This window comes from Micropterus salmoides, unplaced genomic scaffold (genome assembly GCF_014851395.1).
Source record: "Micropterus salmoides isolate LMB-PRFRI ecotype aquatic unplaced genomic scaffold, ASM1485139v1 Ms_hic_scaffold_18, whole genome shotgun sequence".
Lineage (NCBI taxonomy): Eukaryota > Metazoa > Chordata > Actinopteri > Centrarchiformes > Centrarchidae > Micropterus > Micropterus salmoides.
The window spans coordinates 28,802,537-28,823,932 of NW_024040928.1; the positions used below are offsets into that span (position 1 = coordinate 28,802,537).

Sequence of the window (21,396 nt, forward strand, 5' to 3'; positions counted from 1 at the left end):
AGAGGGAGTTTTATTAAACAGCATTAAAAACTCATGTAAATGAACTAAAAACACTGTTCAAATAAAATACTGAGATTGTCGGCGCTAACTGCTTCTCCACGTTACATTAAGTAATTTTCCTATTCTTAAAATGTCAAATGAACTCGACCAAACTAAACCACGACACTTCACTTTAACGACAAAATGACCAGAGTGGGTGGGATTTGTTTTCAGTGCAGCAGGGTAAAAATAATAATATAACAATATTTCTAAGAGGCTGAATACAAAGTTGCATATTTCGGGGAATGGTGCAGGGTATTATCTTGATTAATGGATTAATCATTTAACCTTTGACATGGTAAAAACTTCCTATCACAATTTACTTTGATTTATGATTTATTGATTTTCAAAATTAACCCTGCACTCACGAAGTACTCATGATCACTGTTAATTAATCAGGTTTTAAAGAGGTGGTATTCTGCTCATTTTCAGGTTCAACATCTTATTCAGAGGTTGTACCAGAACAGATTTACATGGTTTCATTTTCAAAAAAACACTGTTTGTTTTAATACTGCACGTTGCTGCAGCTCCTCTTTTCAGCCTGTGTTGAAGGCTTCGTTTTAGCTATGGAGTGATGCATCTTGTCTCTAAATGATCTTTGTTGGGAGTTGCACATGCTCAGTTCCTAGTTAAGGACTACTAGCCAATCAGAAGCAGAGAAGGGCGGGTCAGCGAGAAGCCGGTAAACAGCTCGGGTTCAGCTGTACGTGTTGCCGAGCTGGTCGGCAACACGGACTGGAGCGAGAGTTTCAGAGCGGTGAGTTATTAATCTGTATCCATAAAGTTTTAACTGAGCTCTGTCTCTACATCACAGGAACAACTTTATGTCCACTGACTGCCTGGAGGGTAGCTGTGTTTGGAAGGGAGAGGAGAGTCACAGGGATGAAAGGGAAGCGGCTGGACTACAAACGAGCTGTTTTCAGGCAGATCAGAGCAGAGTTTTAAATAAAGGAGAGGGAAAAGCCAAAAATGATAATATGACCTCTTTAGGTAGCTTACACAAGCCCTGATTAAGCACAGGTACCACTGGACCTGTTCAATGTGGTCAAGGTGTGAAAAAAGCAGTGAAAAAGACGCATTTTTTATTTTCACTAAGAGAATAAAGGTGTCACAAATCTGAAACTGTGTTTTAAAAATGTTTAGCCTCTTTGCATTTCCACTAGAGGGATTAGGGTTTCACACATCTGAACCTGTGTTTTAAAGAATATTTAGCCTCTCTGGAATAATCTAGACCAGATTTGAAATCTTTAGCTACAGTGGTGTTTGATCTGGACTTGGTCCAATGTGGTCTGGGATTGAAAAACACAGTGACATTATCCTTTTTTTGCATTTCCACTAGAGGGATAAGGGTTTCACACATCTGAACCTGTGTTTTAAAGAATATTTAGCCTCTCTGGAATAATCTAGACCAGATTTGAAATCTTTAGCTACAGTGGTGTTTGATCTGGACTTGGTCCAATGTGGTCTGGGTGTGAAAAACACAGTGAAATGATCCTTTTTTTGCATTTCCACTAGAGGGATAGGGGTTTCACACATCTGAACCTGCGTTTTAAAGAATATTTAGCCTCTCTGGAATAATCTAGACCAGATTTGAAATCTTTAGCTACAGTGGTGTTTGATGTGGACTTGGTCCAATGTGGTCTGGGATTGAAAAACACAGTGACATTATCCTTTTTTTGCATTTCCACTAGAGGGATAAGGGTTTCACACATCTGAACCTGTGTTTTAAAGAATATTTAGCCTCTCTGGAATAATCTAGACCAGATTTGAAATCTTTAGCTACAGTGGTGTTTGATGTGGACTTGGTCCAATGTGGTCTGGGATTGAAAAACACAGTGACATTATCCTTTTTTTGCATTTCCACTAGAGGGATAAGGGTTTCACACATCTGAACCTGCGTTTTAAAGAATATTTACAGTGGTGTTTGATCTGGACTTGGTCCAATGTGGTCTGGGATTGAAAAACACAGTGACATTATCCTTTTTTTGCATTTCCACTAGAGGGATAGGGGTTTCACACATCTGAACCTGTGTTTTAAAGAATATTTAGCCTCTCTGGAATAATCTAGACCAGATTTGAAATCTTTAGCTACAGTGGTGTTTGATGTGGACTTGGTCCAATGTGGTCTGGGTGTGAAAAACACAGTGAAATGATCCTTTTTTTGCATTTCTACTGGAGGGATAAGGGTTTCACACATCTGAACCTGTGTTTTAAAGAATATTTAGCCTCTCTGGAATAATCTAGACCAGATTTGAAATCTTTAGCTACAGTGGTGTTTGATCTGGACTTGGTCCAATGTGGTCTGGGATTGAAAAACACAGTGACATTATCCTTTTTTTGCATTTCCACTAGAGGGATAAGGGTTTCACACATCTGAACCTGCGTTTTAAAGAATATTTACAGTGGTGTTTGATGTGGACTTGGTCCAATGTGGTCTGGGATTGAAAAACACAGTGACATTATCCTTTTTTTGCATTTCTACTGGAGGGATAGGGGTTTCACACATCTGAACCTGCGTTTTAAAGAATATTTAGCCTCATTTCCACTAGAGGGATAAGGGTTTCAAAGACAATAAAGGCCTGTCAATCTGCTAGGAGGTCTCACAGCCCCCCTACAGTGAAAGGCTGGGCCACCTCACCTGCCTAATGGGAGGCTAACTTCAGCTTCACTCGGCTGAAACACACAGGTGTGCAGGTCAGACACCACATGACCCAGGCAGTGTTTAGAGATAATCTGACACTCTCCGGCCCAGTAAACACAGTTTATAATACCGACAGTTTACCTGTTGAGCAGCACGGTGAGAGAGAGCATAGACAGCAGCAGGAAGCAGAAGACTGGATACTGACGGCCAGCTTCCCTCAGCACGTCAACCTTCAGTCCCCGCTTCAAACACGTTAAAATACCTGCCATGCTGACCTGTCGACGGAAAGGATTAACGGTTAACTCTTTGAAAGGGGTGTTTCTGCCTGTTTAGATTAAATACGCCGGATAAAAGTGAGGTTTATCATCTAAAATGTCAGTTTAAACTTCTCGGTCGAGCCGTTGTAGCTAACTTAGCTTAGCTAACGGTTAACGTTCGCTTGTATAGAAACTTACAGCGGCAACAAAACGGTCATATAATGAAACGCATTTTATCCACAGGCTGCAGGAGTCTTCGGCTGTTAGCCGGACTAGTCCTCCCAAGAAATCATGTTACTTTCTTCAGCTTCAGAAAGTTTTTACTTCATGTTTTCCAATGTTTTAAAGTCCCGACCGACTTCCCTGACAGACTGAGTGTTGTCTAATCCGACCGGGGGGTTGCCAGGTCCGTCAAAAACACGCTTAATCCCGGTTTTTAAAGTAAAACAAAAAACAAAAAACACCACCTCCGTTCATATTAAAATACAACTTTGACTTTAAGGTAAACAAAAATTATACACCTATCAAACTTAGCTTCATTATCCATTCTTCTGAAAGAGATTAAATGACTTTCATCAAACCTTCAATATTTGCGGTACTTTGCATTTAAAATCTTTCATAAAAACATTGCTTAGCTATGTTCTTTATGGAAATGTTAAATACAGGGCTGGGCTATAGGGTGAAAAATGTTTACACGCTTAAAGTATTTGATATTGATCATTATTATCAGGATAAATGTCAAATAATTATTTATTTAAAGTTTGAAAGGGAGCGTTTTGCTCCTGAGTGAAAGTTGAAGAAACCAGATTGTTAATTGTGGTTTAAACCTTTATAAGGTTTATATATATTTTTTACACATACAAGGAATTTGTTTTATATAAAGATATCTTAAATAAATGTGAGATTGACAGAATATGTATATATAAGTACTTAGGATCTGATATGTTGTGCAAACTGTTAATCACTTCACAAATCTGAGGTAGAACATTCAAGACAATTATTATTATTTCAACAAATATGCATGAGTAAATAAATTTCAGCCCCATTTTCCTCAACAAAATAGATAAATAGAAAAATAAGTTCTGACTCGTCCGTGACTAAAATACATTAAATCAAACCTTCACCATCAAAATTTACGACATTTTTAGATATTGCCTGTTTCATCCAAGTAATAGTCCAAAATATTCAGTTCACCATTATTCAACAGAAATAGTCAGTCAACATCTCCAATAATAGGAAACTTTATTAAAGTGTAATCACATTTATAAAAAAAACTCTATCCTTATTTTTTGGTGTAACCTGTTTTCTCTATTTTATTAATGTCCCCCAACTTTTGTGTTTGTCTGAGGTTAATGGATTATTTTGACCGGTCAATCGAAAACCATAACTTCCTTAAACCTTCTCACAGAACTAGTACACGCATCAAATGCGTATTTTGCAGAGCCGACATGGCAACCCCAAATCCAAACAACCCCACTTCCGGTTTGGTGATCCATGGTTGTGTCATATTTACGGAAGTGACTCCAAATGGTCATCCGCTGACCTCGTTACTATTCAAAACATGTGTTTAAATTTAAGTGCATTTTGCCTTTGTGTTACTTATGTGGTTTGTAGATGTATAAAAAACTGTGTGCAATATTTTCTCATCAAGTTAAAAGGCCACAGACGCATAAATTAAAGTAAAAATAATCAGTGATTAATTTATATTTACTTTAAAAGGCCTTTTTTATTTAATTGGCATCTTTTTTGACTTAAATTAGCCGACTGCTGCTTGTTATTTTGGTCTTATTGGACAATGGTTCTGTCACGCCCCCCTCAGAAGCCAAAATAAATCCCTCACTCCAGCAAAAGTGGATTAAATTTATATTAATGATTAATACGGGCAATTGAATTTTACAAGATTAAGTTTAACAAAAAAATCCTTGTTGCATCAGAGCACTTTTGTTTAAGTCACCACATGAATTATAACTTTGTCTCCTCAATAATTTATTGATCCCTAAGTGGCAATTTTGTTAAAACTGCATATGAAGCTATTAAATAAAACAAAACATACAAATAAAAAAAAGGTATGGTGGATATTTACAGTATTTTACAGTATGTGCCACTGCACCAAAGTACATGAGAGTATTATCGGTGTAGTTGTAAATACTTTCAGGACCAATTTGCTCTGTACCACATTTAAAAATGGGAATCTTTAAATTTATGATGTGAAGCTTCACAGACCGATAAAAGTCCACGATCTTAACACACATTGACAAAAATCAAACAACCCCAGAACAAAGTCAATAACTTTATTAGAAAAATAGGTTTAAACTCACTGTACAGTATAAAACAGTTCATTTGCAAGAATGCAAACACACTTGTTAGCAAAAAAAAAACAAACAAAAGAAATGATTTGACCCTTAAACTGGTGATCCAACAGAGTCGAATACTAGTATGTAAAACAAAAGTAAACCTGGTAAAATGAGAAACAAGCTGCACACTCCTTTCTGAACGCCGAAGAATGCTAAAGATTCAAGACACAGCGTTTCATGGCAAATAAAATAGAAAAAAAAAGGTCAAAAACACTGCTACGCACTAAGGCTGGATTAAAAAGGAGAAACCCAACCTCATAATGTCTCACCGTTAAAAACCACGTACATCTGTGATGTACAGTGCACTGAAAAAAAAAAACCCTCACAACTGCTTTATTCTGTGATTTCCTACAATACCCAGAATGCCTTTTCACTGTCCCCCACTTAAGAACTAGGCGATATAAACACAGCTATACGGCCACGCCCCGTGCTTAAAATTCAAACATCTTGTGGATGCACAGCATTATGTGGGCGCAGATATCGATCTCTTCGCCGCGTGACCGCTGTAACGTTGCTGCTCTAAAAAGTACTCCACGCACTACGACTTTGGAAAAACGCCCCCTACTACTAAAATATCTCACCTCTCTGAAAATGACTCGTCTGGTTAGTCTGTTTTTGTCGTCAACAAATCCCATAAAAAGCCCAAACCCAGCAGTGAATGTGTATCCACGTGTGGATTCATCCGCCGCTGAATCCGCCGCTGAAAGTAGTCCCCAACAGATGCACTAGCTGTTTTTAGGAACTAAACTAACTTTATATCCGCGAGCGGTTTTGAAAGATTGGAGCGGAGAGCCACTGACAGGAAGTCAAAGTGGTGGTTTTGGTCTTTTCGTAAAATTTTGTTGACAATAAGAACATCAGACTGGATCCTTTTACATTTTATACTGACTATTGGATAAAAACCCTCGCTGAGAAACACAAGTTATTGAAGTTGTTGGAAGTCTCGTGCATCTGTAGATAAATTACTACACAAATCGCAAAGTACATCACTAAATCCTGTTATTTCTCCTCAAAGCTCAAATATATTACGCTGGATTTGCTCTTTTAAACTCTTCCAGTATGATGTGTACACTTGATAGTGAAGAGACATGAATTAACACCAGTTTACTCTATAATGTGTCACAAATATATCACATATGGCATGATAAAACTGGTCTACAGTGACGTACAAGGTGAAATGTTGAAATCATGCTTTTTTTTTGCAATACAATTTTTTTTTTCCACACCACGTTTATTTAGATTCCTAAATGTTTCAGGACACGGAAATAAATTCATATTCTTTCAAACCTGCTTAAAATAACAAAAACAAAATATACACACATAAGAAAGGCAGCTTCATTAGATGTCAGTTTGTTCACGTTATGAACGAACAGATGTTTTGTGCGGACATCACTTTTGCTAAACATCCTTAACATTGATGGGTTCAAACAAACAAACAAACAAAAATTAGACAAGTTTTCCTATCTTGGAAGACAAAAGGCTGAATACTGGTTTCCAGCTATTTAAAAAGAAAAACAACAGTAATAAAAACAGTTTGTAAACTACATCATCACTCAGTTCATTTCTCAAGACAGCAAAAGCTTGCTCAGGCTCATTTTCAGAGGATCAGCTAACATGCAAACGGTAGCCTACGTCGAGCCTCAGCTGAGAACTCATTAGGCGCTCCGTTGCTTGTGTTTGGGGTTCAAACCCTGCCTCAAGTTTCCTCAAGTGCAAAACAGGGGGGAGAGTTGGGGGCAGAACAGGCGAGTCCTCGAAACCTGAGGTAGTTAACGGACCCCATGGCGGCTTAGGTTCTTAAAGCACCATATTCCTGGAACGCCCGACCCTCAACACCTCCAACGCTTTCCCTGACAGTCAGAGATTATCGTGTCTTGTCCGTCATGAAAGTTGTAGTTTAAACTCAAAGAAATACAAAATATAAAATAAGCATCAAGTTCCACTAAAACACTCCAAAAAAAATTTTTTAAAAAACAACAAAGTGCAAAGACTTTTTCCTCCAGGAGGACGTCCATCATCATGAACTCCTGCTCAGTTCGTCTCAAATGGCATATTTGGGGTTTGGGGGGGGGGGGGGGGGGGGCTTATAAAACTTAAAGTCTACTCGCTTTTTGCTCTTCTGATTATCTCAGAGCGTGGCAGCTTCTTTAAAAAACAAAAAAAAACAAAAACACCCAGAAAGGTTGGATTGCCATTAGACCACTGAGTCAAGTTGACCTTACCATTTCCATCCACTGGCAGCCTGCAGCGTGTACCGCCATACGCTGGGGGGAGGGAAGGGGAGGGGGGGGTCAGTCTTCATAGCGACGCATCAGGACCAGCCTCGACCCCTTTTCCCTGCTAGTCAGGTAACAAAAGGAAGCAATTAGAGAATGGAAAACAGGATCATATCACACACACATCTACTGTGTTCCTCACACACACTCATCAGTGTAACAGTAGCGGGATAACGGTGTATCACATGAATTTGCATTCAGTAGAAGACAAAGCATTCTCGCAGCACTTGCACGCCCCTCTGGTTTAACATGCTCATGTCAATGCCTTAAACGAGGACGACAAGCAGAGAATCGGCCTGGGTTTGGATCGTTAAAAAAAAAAATAATAATAAAAATTGTTGTTTGCGATGCAGCCGGTGAAACGAGGACAAGACAGGCAGAGAGAGAGAGAGAGGAGGAGCAGCCATCATTATTATTATTATATAAAAGCAAACAGACACACAAACACGACAAAGCGAGTCATGCACGGCAGTTATCTTCCACAACAGCACAATTGAACCTCCACATAAAACATGCAAGATTAGTATCCAGGCCTTCAACAGCTAGGTAGATCCTTCTGGGACAAGGAAAAGCTTCACTTTGAAGTTATTAATAAATCAAATTGTGCTTTTTATTCCCTCCACTCGGAACAATTGGGACTTGGTGTTGTAGGAGGAGGGGAGGGGGAGAGGGGGAGGTGGGGCTTAACTCGTGATGCTGCATTGACAAGTGAATTTAGGACACCAATTTGTGAAACATTAATGTTTTTGGATATGAGAGGAACTCATAAAAAAGGATGGAGTATGTCACTACATACATACAGAGCACTTGAGAGATGCCAACTAGAGAAGTAGGTGATTTGGAATTTGATGGCATGCAAGGTGACACTGTAGCATGTGGCCAACACTGGCAAACCTTTAGTCCATTTTCTTCCACAAGGAGCCTTAAAAATTTGAAGGCAATTTGAAGAGAGAATTTGCCGAAACATGAATTTGCAACACAATTTGAAGTTTTTGTTACACGTGTGCGTGTATGTTTATTAAAGCAGACAAACAGCAAAGAATACAAGCCAAAATGTAAAGCCAAAAAATAGGACTACGAGGGTCCTTTTTTTTTTTTTTCTTCTTCTTCTCAATAACAAGACACGCATTACTTTGTGACAATACAAATTGTATTTTCATTTGTTTTTAAATACATGTTTAGGAGACATATGCTTTGTTGCTGTTAGCTACTTAAAACATGGAAACCAGATATTTCTAAAAACATACATAAAGCTATAGCCAAATAGACAGCTCGAGCACATATTTGCATCTAAAATTTTTTTTCTTCAAACTTTTGTTGTAATGGAAAATCTTTTCCTTTTTTTTTTCTCCTTTTTTTCTTTTTTTTTTTTAAAACGACCATCTTAAAAAATAAAATTAAAAATAAAGGAAAAATTAAAACCAGTTCGCCAGAGAAAGGTGGGAGTGTGACTACGGTTTGAGTCCAAGCGGATTATTAAAATATGTACAAAAAGATATCTTGCCAGATGTCACCCAATTTTGGAGGAGGAGGAAAAAAAAAAAAAAAAAAAAAAATATGCAGGCAACCGTTTGGGATTGAGGGCCAATCAGATCAAGTCTCTAAATAAAAAAAGACAAAAACAAAAAAAACCATAAACACGGATTTTGTTATCAAAGCCCTACTCGTTTACTTCCACTGTTGCCCAAAAGAATCCTGATAAAATTCCTGGTTGTCGGATTTGTAACCGGAATAGTTACCAGAATGATCACCACCTTGGAGCGGTTGCTGAGCAATGGGTTGAGAGCCCCAGTTCTGATTATTGGTCTGGCGACGCTTCGAATCTGGCTGGTTGTACCCATCAGCTTTGCGCTTTCCTCCTACATTTCCACCGCGGCCACCCCGAGCACCACGTACCCCTCCTCGCCCTCTCGGCTGCACGCCTCCTCTTGCGCCCCGTCCGCCGCGGCCCGGTCCGGGCCCGCCTCGCTGGGAGAAGTTGGCCCTGCCCCTGGGTGCCCCGGCGCCGCCTCGCCCCCTGGCCGGGGAGGATCCGCCCCGGGGGCCCCTGTTGCCGCCCCGCCCTCGGCTCGGAGCCTGGAAGTCGTCGTACCCGTAGTAGGGGTCGTCGTAGCCGCCGCGGTAGTTGTGATAGTCATAGCCGTAGTAGTCGTAGTAGTCATCATAGCCGTAGTAGTCAGGGGGGTAAGAATAGCCGCCCCGGTTGCCGCCTCTGCCCCGGCCTCTGACGGGAGGAGGCATGTGGGGAGGGGGAGGGTAGTAGTAATAGTCGTCATACCTGATGAGTGCGAAAGAAAGTTAGAGACAAGACAACAAAACGATAAAAACATCAGGGGTCAGGATCCTGACTGGCTTATGTGTTAGCATAATATTATTGTTAATATAATAGTAAACTTCTGACATGTTATATTATGTATATATCTTCTCACTATTATAATAATAACTCCAGTTAAAGCAGTTTCACTGTGGGGCTTTGTTTTTTATTCATTAGCTTTGTGCAAGAAAAACGCTCTACATTGTAGGAGTTAGTCTCTAACTTTAATTTTAAGTAGCCTACTAGCGCGTCAATAATCATAAACATTTATGCAGGACAGTGACGTTTATTTTTCCGCTCCATTCAGGCATTAACGAGCACATCGGCTTTACGAACAGTGTTTTAATAAAAGGCACTGATTTAGCACCTCCTTAGCCTTCTGCCTTACCGCTTCACCTGCTGACGGTGCATCTTGTTTTTGAGTAACGGGGCTGTTTAAGCGGCCACAGAGTTCAGTCCGACTACGTTTTGAACGATTAGCATTGGGGGTCCGGCGTGGTGCAAGACTAAGTTCGGTTGTACTCGTAAATCAAGTTTTCTGGTTCGCACGGATCTACTTTTAGTGGCGTAAGACAGCGAAACACTCGCACGGTAGATCCGGAAAAAGCGTTGAGCGTTGCCGTGCTCGCAGTGTGTGGGTGAACATGATTAACGCCAGTACTGCACTGATATTAATTAGTGTGAAATCTTAGTAGCGGCGGTCATAATTCTGCAGCAGCGATGCGCCAAATATAGGGGAGCCATGTGGTATGTGCACGTCAATATTACCTTATTAATGAACATTTAGATAATCGATTTTTTACTGTTTTACTGTTTAAAAAGTAAACCCAGCTTAATAGCTGGGAATATTTACAGTAAAAACCACAAACAAAATAATCGTTCATTAATTGTAATCGAGGTAAAATGTCCTGATTTTAGGGCCTAAATTGTCCAGCTCTAATTATCAGGATAAACTTTAAAAATCAATATTTCTTTCAAGTTGAAAGGCAGATTTTTGCTCGTTGACTTGATGCTAAACAGCTGATCACGTCACAAATCTGAACTATTCTGATAAAGTCTTTTTTTTTAATTAATGAGGAAAATTAATATTTTCTTAGTCCTGTTTCCTCAACAAAATAAATATCTTAACAGAAAAATTAAGTGCTAATTTGTTCGTGACTCAAATAAATTAAATCAAACATTCATTGAACATTTGAGGTAAATTAAATCACAATAATAATAATCATCATCATCATCGTTTTTCTGCCCAGCCCCATTTATAATATTTAGAAATCAGAAGACGTGTTTCTTACATTTGTGTTTTGGCTGCTTGTCTCTGTGCTTTGCGCTCCTTCCTTTTCTGATCAGGCGGCTTAGCGAAAACAATCTCTATGGGCTCTCCCTCCAGCTCCCTCCCGTTCATTTCTTCCAAAGCCTGAGAAAAGCAGCCCGTCACACACATCCGTTAACATTAACAAAGGATTTTGGGTTGATTTATCGCAAATGTAATCTGTATTTAGAGTCAAGCTTGTGCAAAAGTGCTACAGACAAACAGAAACCCGCACCTTCACAGCACCGTCCCTCTCTTCGAAGTGGATGAAAGCGTAGTCTTTGAGCTTCTTCACTCGCTCCAGTTTCCCAAACTCACTAAAGGACGTCTCCAGGATCTCCTCTGTGACACCGTTGGCGAGGTTTCTCACAAATAAAACCTTCACCTGCAAAACAAAGAGCGCGGCTCAGGGTTAGCCTCGGCTGGATCTTCAGGGCGAGTGTTTTTAAAGAATCACCGTGTCTTCTTAGCGTTTCTATCACATGACATTGCGTTCGTTGACGCTCACCTTCGCCATGACCTCTGGGTCAGGGTCTTCGATGGGGTCGGCCCACTCCACTGTCACCACGTTGCCCCACACCTTCACCTTGCCGCTCATTAGCCGGCGGCGAGCCTGAGCGGCCGCTTTGTGGTCTTCGTACTCCAGGAAGCAGAAGCCTCGGTTCTTCTTTTTGTCGTCGGGCTGGTGGTACAGTATGACGTCACTGAGGCCCTCTGCGAGCAGACAGGAGAGAGGAAAGAAAACAAGATTGAGATTAAGTAATCTAGTTGTTTGGACTGGATTTAGTAGAATGACTCGTTTAGATGAACACAGTGTTTAAAAACACTAAATGATTATATTTTATTACCTGTGACTTTAGCAAACTCTTCTACAATCTGCTCCTTTGTTTTACTCTTGGGAATGGAGCCAACAAATAGCCTGTTGTTGGCGACAGATATACACACCCCGATGTGCTTGCCGGGGCGAATCTCATGATTATTACACTGTAAAAAGAAAAATGTGTAAACTATACACAAGATGACAGACGTCAACACATAAGTCGAGTTCAACTGCCTCACAGCAAATCTAGTCATTTACATGCTCTTTTTTTAAAACTCTTGACAATTTAGTCCCAAACTTCTTGTAATTGTTTCAGCTATATTGTTAGTAGTAACGGCCGCCTGTTACTCGATTAACAAACCAATTTAGCCAAAATAAATATCAAAAACGTGTCTAATCAATAAACCAGTATTTTATTCAGTCGTCCCGATGAAGAACTTTAGAATAATGACAATAGCAGCAGATCTTAAAATGAATCAAATTTCCACGTCACTGATGTGTTGCGATAACAACAATAACAGACATTAGGCTACTTTACTCAAAACTTTAAATGTTTCTGACATGGATTTATTTCAGTATGGAGTAATATGCAGCATGATAAACAGATGTGCTTCTGCATCAGTTTGGTGCAAAGGAAACAACTGAAGCCGTTTCATACGACAGTCACAGATCGTCTGTAACGTTTGAGCCGTTGTCTCGCTCGTGCGTGGCAGAAACAGAAAATATGAAAACGTCACGTTACCATGACAGCAGCGGGGCACAAATTACTTTTAACACGAGGGTGAAGAAGAAATAAATTTTAACGGACTACGCGTCGTCGTGCTGATAATGTGCCGTGCTCGTGTGGAGACTTGCGGTGCTGCCGTCACGTGTTCACGCCGCTTCGCGCATTTTGTGGACAGCAGTCGTGCTGCAGTGAAGCTCACGGAGCGAGCACCACGTCGTTGTTCGAAGGTGCGGTCTTTAGCTGGAGCTTGTCTGGGGGGAATCCCACTAACACCGGATGCAGCGACACTCCGACGCACGTGACACAGTAGTGCGTAGTGCTTGTGTAGTGCGTTTACTTTACTAACCTAATTTAAGTTGCATTATTTACAAGTTACTGTAAGTCTCCTCTCAAAGTCTTGTTGGGCTTCTCGTGCGCGAGCGAGACTCTTAGCAACAGGAAACGCATCTTATCTCCTTCATGCTCAGCTGAATGGTTTTATGCCCCTCACAGCCGACTTAAATCTGATCTGAACGCCTCTGGAGATTCACAGACTATTCCCCAACGTTCAACATAAGCTGCGCAACTTCCTGTCTTGGATCGACTAGTCTCCAAACCACAATGTCAAAAAAAAAAACCCACAGAAGTGCGAGAAGTGACGGGGAAATTACGCAAAACCACCAGTGAAACAAGAGTTCTTTATGTACTTCATATATTGTGAAACATGAAAAATGAAGAGACTCAGGGTGAAAGAACAGATCAGCACAGACGGGCAGCAGGGATTGTCGGAGATACAGAGAGAGTCAGAGGTGAATTAAAACTGTTCTGTAGTGAAAAAGTAGCTGCCTGCTCTCATTGGCTGGATGTTATTGTCTCTGGATATTTAGCATGCTCTCTCTCTCTCTCTCTCTCTCTGGTGTCTGCAATGCCTCGCAAAGCATCGGCGAGCCTCTTTCATGGGTCATTAAGTAGTTCACACGTAACGATCAAGCGTCGATTAGCGAGCGCCGATCGCTCACTGATTTGCCCCCGATCACCCCGTCGTGCAGTGTGACCCAGGCTTAAGGTGATCACTGATTTATGTAGGAAAATAAATTTTAAAAGAACTGCATGAACCTTTTTCTGCTTCTGGATGGGGGGCATGACAGAAAAAGTTTGAGAAGCACCGTGTTCAGCCAACATTGTCTCTGTATTTTCTTGTCAATACTGTGTTTAGTTTTCACCGTGGGGTTTGGAGAGACTCCTTAACCATTTGTAGCTGCGTGTGCTTAGAGGGAATTACACATGTGGTTTATTGTTGGTGGAGCATGCAGGGAATTTTTGCATTCCTGACAGACTTACCAGCTTCACCGCCTCCTGGGCCGCTTCCTTGGTGCAGAACGTGACAAAGGCGTAGCCCCTGTTCAGGCCGCTCAGCGGGTCCATCATTAGCCTGAGGTCCCAGATGGGCCCGGCCTTCTCAAAGAGAGGAACCAGCTCGTCTTCAAACAAGTCACGGGGAATCTTCCCCACAAATATCTAGGGGAGAGAAAAAAAACACATCTCATTTATTAATCATGAAAAACAACCCTTTAATGAGAAATACATTCATAGGGATGTGACCCTAGAGGATGTTCCCCCCTAAAAACTACGAGAGATTCAAAATTTAGTGTGACTTCTTTTATATTTCAGCCTTTAACCTACTAAAAGCTGACAGAACCACACAGGTCCAAGTTCAGAACAACAAAAAAAAATCCAACTAACCTTCCTTTTTTATACAAACACGTTGTATGGACAAGAGGTACGTAAGGTAATAAGCTGTTCAGAAGGAAACAATTACCTTGGTACCAACGTGTGCAGTTCACTAAACCACAGTAAACATTGGCGTTTACGTGGCCTATAAATGTGAAGCGATATGCAGAATGTCAGTCTGCCAGTGTCGCTTATTATGTAAATCGAGAGTATCGAGACTTAGAAGGTGAAAAATAAATCACTAAGCCTGCATGAGGAAAATCTGCTGTGTGAGAAAACACTGTTACACATCATAATAACCATATGATTTGTGATGCATAAAAACAAATACTGAAGTGTACGTTAGCTGCCTGGTTGTTTAAAAATTCATTACAGAATTAGAAACTAAATGTTTCTGGAGCAGCAACAGTAAAGTTTACAGCAGCAGAGTCACTATATAAACTCAATAATCTCTCCCTGGAAACAAATTCAACATGTCAATAAAATAAAATCATATTACTGAAGTTAAGATAAACAAAGAACTCAGACATCAGTATCAGTCCTCCTCCTCTGTTATTCACTGCCTGCAGGTAACGTTACAGCCGGGAGAGAGAAGAGCAGCTGGTGTGTCTCCGCCAGCAGCTGAGTTTACAACAATGTGCCAAATTGTAAGGTACTAAGCTCAACAGTTAAGACTACAGAGAGCTTTTCTTTTAGCTCGTTTAAAACAATTCGCTCCTTGCAGAGGAGGAGAGACTGGACAGAGCAGATTAAAAAAGTGCTTTGTACAGGTTTACATGTTTATGCTTGTTGAACGGATGGATTATATATTAAACTAGTTGTCTTCAACTCAAGTAATTTTGGAGTGAACTTCACCTCACCGTCTCTCTGCTGCCTGATGATAAACACTACGGTCTGCAGCCCCAGGGCCCATTTAACAGTCATTTCATTCATTGCGTTTCAGGCGGTCTTTTTGCGGCGTGTTTTTCGTGCATGTTCACATTGTCATGATGATAATAACATTTATCGGTCAGCACCAATTCTAATACTTTTGCATTTTTCAGTTCCCCTCGACGGCTCATAGTTTAATTTAATCTAAACACAACCACAACGCAGCGTACCTCTGTTCCAACATTGGGCTGGGCACCCGAGTACACCGACTCAGGGGGGGGCCCGCCATACTTCCGCTGCCCTGTTGTTACGTCAAGTGTGTAGTTGGTTCTGTCCAGGAGTTCTTTGATTTTAGCCTCATCCGGTCCTTTAGTGGAGTCTGAAACTTTAGTCCCTTGTTTCTCTCTCTGCCTGTAAGTCTTCATCACCCCACAGAGAAAGGCACTTTTGTTCTGGAAGACAGAAGAACCGTGTTAGAAACGTGGATATTTACCCGCTATTATCACTTTCTAAAAAGTGACAGAACGCAACATATTGTCCTAAAAAACATTTTAATAAAGACCTCTTTGTTTTTCAGGTGATTCAACTTACTTGCACATGTGACAGATCACTCTCTTTGAACTGGACCAGCACCTGCAGGGCTCCCTCCTCGTTGAATTCTTTCAAAGCTTCAATAGCCCTTTCGTCTAGGTCACTATGCGCTACCAGGCCTGACGAGCACAACAAAGAAATATTGTAAATATGGTGAAATATTAGATATGGATGATCATCTGAGCAGGTTTGCACTGAGGACGTATGACTCATGCAGCTATGAGGCACAACAGAGGCTTCATAATAATTGATTTGCACCAGAAGGAACAAAAGAAAAATAGATCAGCGCTCCAGGCAGGGCGTCTTAATTTCATCATCATGCAAAGCTGCTGTTATACAATCGCGCAGTGTCAAGTTTCAACAAAATCAATATCCTCAAGACATGCAGCAAAAAATTACTGTAACCAAAGATCCGGTCTAAATCAACATTAAACAAGGATGCTATTAAAACGGCGTTCCAATTAACAAAAAAGCTCTGGCTAATATCTACACTGCTCCTTCTGCTCCTTCTTAAGAGTACAATTCACCTGCTGAAGCCAGACAGCTGCTCCATTGTTTCGGCATATGCCGCAGCACCAGCTGGCTACCTTCCTTGAACCCTTTTATGGCTACGCTCATCCTTTTACCCACTCAATGCAGTTTCTACGCTTAACAGCAAGACAAAAAAAAAAAAAAAAAAAAACTTCTGGACGTGTCACCAAGAAGGCACCTTTGTGAGTTTTATTGATTTCTACAAGCAAATTTAAGCTCTCGTTATTTAATCTAAAGTGTAGCTTATTACTGAACTTATGACAATGCAGGAAACAAGATGCCAAACCAGCGATTTAGCAGCAAACTACCTACCTACCCTGTCATCCTGCTGCTCAAATGATTAGCTGAACTTTAAACTAGACCCTTAAAGTAGAGTTATTAGCCGATTATACTATAGAGGGACTGACAATGACTGACTGGTGTTTTATTTCCCCAGGCTACCATTGATTTAAGCAATCAATATTAAAAAAGGGCAAGCCTGGTGATGTCCCTGTCCTGTCTGTGGAAGCCCAATGGTTTCGACAAGAGATGTAAATCTTTAATAAAATGGTCAATAAAAAAATATATATATATATATATTTTAAAGAATAAATATTTTACTACAACATTATTCAGATACCTAAGCGGGAATGGAGGACGGATGGATTATTTGCATTATTAAATCGGACAAAGAGTTAATGGTGCATTTGTTGCTGGATATTTTTAGATTAGTAAACATATGGTGCTCTAGTGAATAAACAACTTCTGGCAGCAGGAACATGCATGTTGGATTTACTCAGAATAAAATACACATTAGTGGCAGTGAAGGAGAAGATCGCTCCGTATTAAAAGTGTGGCTCATTGGTGTATTTCTATGGCCACAGAGAAACACCTTGTAACAGGCTTAATATACATAAGTTACTGCGTTTGGATACAAGCAACCATTTGTGGAAATGAAAAATCAATCTTAGATCATCCACAATAAGTCATAAGTGTTGCAGCAGTGTGGCGATTCCCTACATGTTATTCATGCATGTTCCTCCTCAAAAAGCAGGTAGAGGGTCAAGCAACAACGGCAGAACACATCCTGAGGTTTAACTTACCTGCTACATAAAGTTCATCTAGCTTCTCAGCAACTTTCTGGGGTAAACCAGCTTCCAGCAGAGCCGGGAAGTGTTCCGACTGGGTCACCGCTGCTGTGGTGTCCATCGGCTCCTCAGTCCCGTTCCCGTTTACGTGATCTGTGGCCATGTCTCCAGACATCTGTGCAGGAGAGAGTATTGCAATCAACAGCAGTGGATGTTAGATGTGCGGTTCAGGACTGGACACCGCTGACTGTAACGTTATCCGGGCGGTCACCACGCAGAACTAAAACATTTACACTGCTCTTTTTGGCCAACTTTCACGTGTAATGCTCTTTGAAATTCGAGCGGGGGGTGCAGATCACACCGCCCTGCGACTATTATAAGTTAATAAAACAACAAAATCCAGCTGGTTTTCAAACATCCACCACGCCTCTGTTAGCTCGTGCTAGCTCATGCTAGCTGGCTCGAGCAGACCGCAGGCCGCACGCGTGGAGGCGCAAACTTGGGATTAGGGCAATGTTTAAATTTTTATCTCAGAACTAAACCCATTCTTGAGTTTTGTGGGCTTCTTTAAATTTGATGCACATACGCCCATGCACAGCACATCTCATTTTTTTCAAAATGCCGGCTAGCCATGTTAATAGCCGAGCTGGCTCTGTTAGCTAACAGTGGCCGGTTGTGCAACGCATAGAGCACCAACGTAACAACAAAAACAACATGTTTCCGTGGTACAGCGGGAAGAATCGGTGTGTACGTACCATGCGAATCTAAACTTGGGTGCACGATGCTGATCCGCCGTGTTGAAGGTGCTTTTAAAAAAGGAAAATATTGACGCCGGTGCTCTGCAGGTTAGTTTCTTTACTCCCGGTGAAACAAAATGGCGGCTGCGTAACGTCGCGAGTTCTGCTTCTTGATTTACATGTAAGGGGTTTCTGAAAGGTCTTTCACGGGCTGCTCGGTCGTCATCATAGATGGAAGGTTTTCACACATCCGGTGAACAGTGGACGGATCGTGGTTGATTTATATATGTTTTTACAGCTTTTAAAGCTGCTATTAAAGCTAAAATATCTTATACTTAAATCGCGGTCTAGCTTTACGCTAGTTAAAGTCTGTTGTTGCTGCATTCAGTAAAGATTTCCTTTTCTCTACGAGTGGGTGCTTTTACTTTGAAAACTAAATTGAAACTACCTTTCGCGTACATTATATTCAGAAGGTAAACATGGACTTTGTGGTAAATATTTAGTTTAGTTTAATATTTAGTTGGTTGGAAAGACATATTTAATAATTGATTAATTAAAAGATTCATTAACTAAATCTAAAAAAAAAAATTCCATCTCTTTACAAATAGGGGCTTTTACTTTGAAAAATCAAATCGGAAAAGATAAGTACAGATGTAAAATACCTTTCCCGTAGATTATATTCAGAAGGTAAACATTGATTTTGTGGTAAATATTTTTAGTTGATTGACAAGACATATTTAATAATTGATTATATTTAAGATTGATTATATATTTAAGAATTGATAATAAAAAGATTCATTAACTAAAACTCAATAAAATTCCTTCTCTTTACAAATAGGGGCTTTTACTTTGAAAAATCAAATCGTAAAAGATAAGCGCAGATGTAAAATACCTTTCCCGTAGATTATATTCAGAAGGTAAACATTGATTTTGTGGTAGTTGATTGACAAGACACTTTTAATTATTGATTAACGAATAGATTAATTAACTATTTTTTTAAATCAATAAACAATTTTACTGCACTTATTTATGCTGATTGAGAAGTAGCCTGACATTAATTCAGCCTAAGTAGATTTTTATTGATGGAATTTGTTCATCTTATTTTTTTGGGGGGGGGGGGGTGCTCATTTATTTGTTAATTATTGGCTTGATTTGTGCTGTTCAACATGCAAGCACTGTTAAATGTACATATTATTCAAGTAGTGGCTTTAAATGTTTGTACTTTCATTTTGTACAATACTTTCACACAGTACTCCAAATCTTCATGTAAATGTGCGTATGTATATATTTTTCCTCTTCTTTCCTCTCTGCTATATATTTTGAAATTGTATATGCTGTACTCTGGTACTGGCTAGACTGAGTTCGGCATCTTGTATGAACCATGTGTGCTGGGCATAATTGTAAGACTTTGGGCTCTGGGCAATTGTGACAGAATTTCTCATTATTTTCAGTATCAATAAGTTTAAGGCTGGAGAAAATAATCAACAGATTAATCCATAATGAAAATAACAATTAATTGAAATCTGATTCAAAATAGTTCAACCGCAGCTAACAACAACAGTGAAATCCTGCTTTTACATTAATGAATATTTAGAATCTAATAATCTAATATAGTATAATAGTCAGGGACATTTTTCATTCTACTTTGAGTACTTTTACCTTTAATACTTCAACTATATTCTCCTGATTATACTTACATATTAAGTAACATTTTCAGTGCAGTAGTTTTACTTGTAACAGAGTATTTTTACATTGAGGTATTTGTACTTTTACTTCAATAAAGATATGAATAGTTCCTCCACCACTGCAAGTAAGCAACTATTTATTTATTATTCATTCTTATTTATTCCAGCATTCTTTGCACTGTGCTCCGTCGCACTGTGTACATGTATGTATGTATGTGTACCTGTATATCACATACACCTAATAATAATTTTACTCCTGCATCCTTTGCACTGTGCTGACTGCACTATTTGTCAAACTGTCTATATTGTTTTTGTGTATAGTGTGTGTATACATGTGTTCTCTACACTGTAGCCTGTGTCGGATTTTATCATTGTGTTATTCTGTGAGCAATGTGCAATCCTAAGTCAAATTCCTCCTATGTGTACACATACCTGGCGAATAAAGCTGATTCTGATTATCTTTTTTTTTTTTTTTTTTAAGCTTTATTCAAAATTAGGATATACAGCAGGAAAACAACATCTTCTGTACATCAGTAAAGTCTATGGACACAAATAGGCCAGGGAGGTCAAGGGTTATGAGAAGGAAAGTATAATTTTAACAAAAGCAAAAAATTTAAATAAAGCTGTAAAGCTTACAGAGGTCATATGATTTAACAGCTTTTTTGTTTGTACACAAACAAACAGTTTGAACATAGTGCTTAATGTTAGCAGCAAGCTATTTTGACAAGAATTTTGACTTGTGCAAAATAATAAGTAAATTTACCACATAATACTCTGAACATAATTTTTTGTCATGTTTAGTGAATCCAAACAATACATTTCCCCACCGCAATGCAAATTGAGGGTAAATATGGACATTTTTGGTATGTGGGCAAGACCAAAATAAATTCACCAGTGTTTCATGTAGTTCACAGTTCAGTTCCATAGAAAGTTCAGCTGATGTCCAAGTCCTTTTTCAGTTTTTGCAGGTAATAGTAAGTGGGGTAAAAACCTGTGAAGCATTTCGAATGAGATCTCTGTGACTTTGGTTGGTTAAAAAAACTTGTGTGGCAAAAGCCAAACCTTTTCCCAACAAATCTCTCCAACAAATGAAGACCAATATGATACAGCAGTCAGTGTCTGATTATCTATTTTATTATTTTTTATACATTTTATTGAAAATCAGTTTACAGACATTCCAGCTTATAAGCACAATATAAGTCTTAATATAACATAATAGTGCAAAATATATATAAAATAATAATAAACTTAAATAACAGATACATTAACAGAAAAGAAAGGAAATAAAAAACAGGACAAACTAAGAGATGAGTAAGTGAGTAGGTGACAGACTATCTACTGATTATCTATTTTATTTTGTGCATTAAAACCCCGAAATGTCGTCACATTGTGTGGGCGTGGTTTGAGTGGAACGCTCGTGTCCCTGATTGGCTGAGCGCGAAATTTGAAATGTAGTATGAAACGGCCG

At 39.6% G+C, this 21,396-nt stretch overlaps 2 protein-coding genes across 11 annotated transcripts in view; both read right to left on the reverse strand.

Moving 5' to 3' along the window:
* The window catches only part of LOC119908835 (sorting nexin-14-like), a 37,918-nt gene extending 34,577 nt beyond the window's left edge, over nucleotides 1–3,341 (reverse strand). For 5 of the 6 annotated variants that reach the window (XM_038726728.1, XM_038726731.1, XM_038726729.1 and 2 more), the window contains exons 1-2: nucleotides 3,136–3,340; nucleotides 2,822–2,955 (exon numbers count right to left, since the gene is read on the reverse strand). In XM_038726728.1, the coding sequence (XP_038582656.1) occupies nucleotides 2,822–2,949 (128 nt within the window). In that variant the 5' untranslated portion in view covers nucleotides 2,950–2,955; nucleotides 3,136–3,340. Of the gene's footprint in view, nucleotides 1–2,821; nucleotides 2,956–3,135 lie in introns of all 6 variants that reach the window. The other variant, XM_038726727.1, reaches the window with a different exon arrangement.
* Nucleotides 3,342–5,215: 1,874 nt separating this feature from the next.
* LOC119908836 (heterogeneous nuclear ribonucleoprotein Q) lies at nucleotides 5,216–18,419 on the reverse strand. 5 transcript variants are annotated; one of them, XM_038726735.1, is made up of 11 exons: nucleotides 18,262–18,419; nucleotides 17,522–17,681; nucleotides 15,909–16,027; nucleotides 15,548–15,769; nucleotides 14,058–14,234; nucleotides 12,039–12,174; nucleotides 11,699–11,904; nucleotides 11,426–11,575; nucleotides 11,174–11,295; nucleotides 9,464–9,845; nucleotides 5,216–7,631 (listed from the first exon to the last, which is right to left on the reverse strand). In XM_038726735.1, exons 1-11 carry the CDS (start codon nucleotides 18,262–18,264, stop codon nucleotides 7,590–7,592), a joined length of 1,719 nt encoding a protein of 572 aa, XP_038582663.1. In that variant the 5' UTR covers nucleotides 18,265–18,419; the 3' UTR covers nucleotides 5,216–7,589. The 5 variants fall into 5 exon arrangements, with proteins under 5 accessions (XP_038582663.1, XP_038582662.1, XP_038582661.1 ...); XM_038726734.1 differs by having other exon boundaries at nucleotides 5,216–7,628; nucleotides 9,307–9,845; XM_038726733.1 differs by having other exon boundaries at nucleotides 9,307–9,845.
* Nucleotides 18,420–21,396: the final 2,977 nt, after the last annotated feature.

What these genes read in the sequence shown, in the direction of transcription:
- LOC119908836 (XM_038726732.1), bottom strand. An exon ending in AGAGTTTGCTAAAGTCACAG is followed by an intron (nt 11,905 to 12,038) that starts GTAATAAAATAT and finishes GTCTGCTCGCAG; the next exon opens with AGGGCCTCAGTGACGTCATA. An exon ending in AGAGGGACGGTGCTGTGAAG is followed by an intron (nt 11,296 to 11,425) that starts GTGCGGGTTTCT and finishes TGCTTTTCTCAG; the next exon opens with GCTTTGGAAGAAATGAACGG.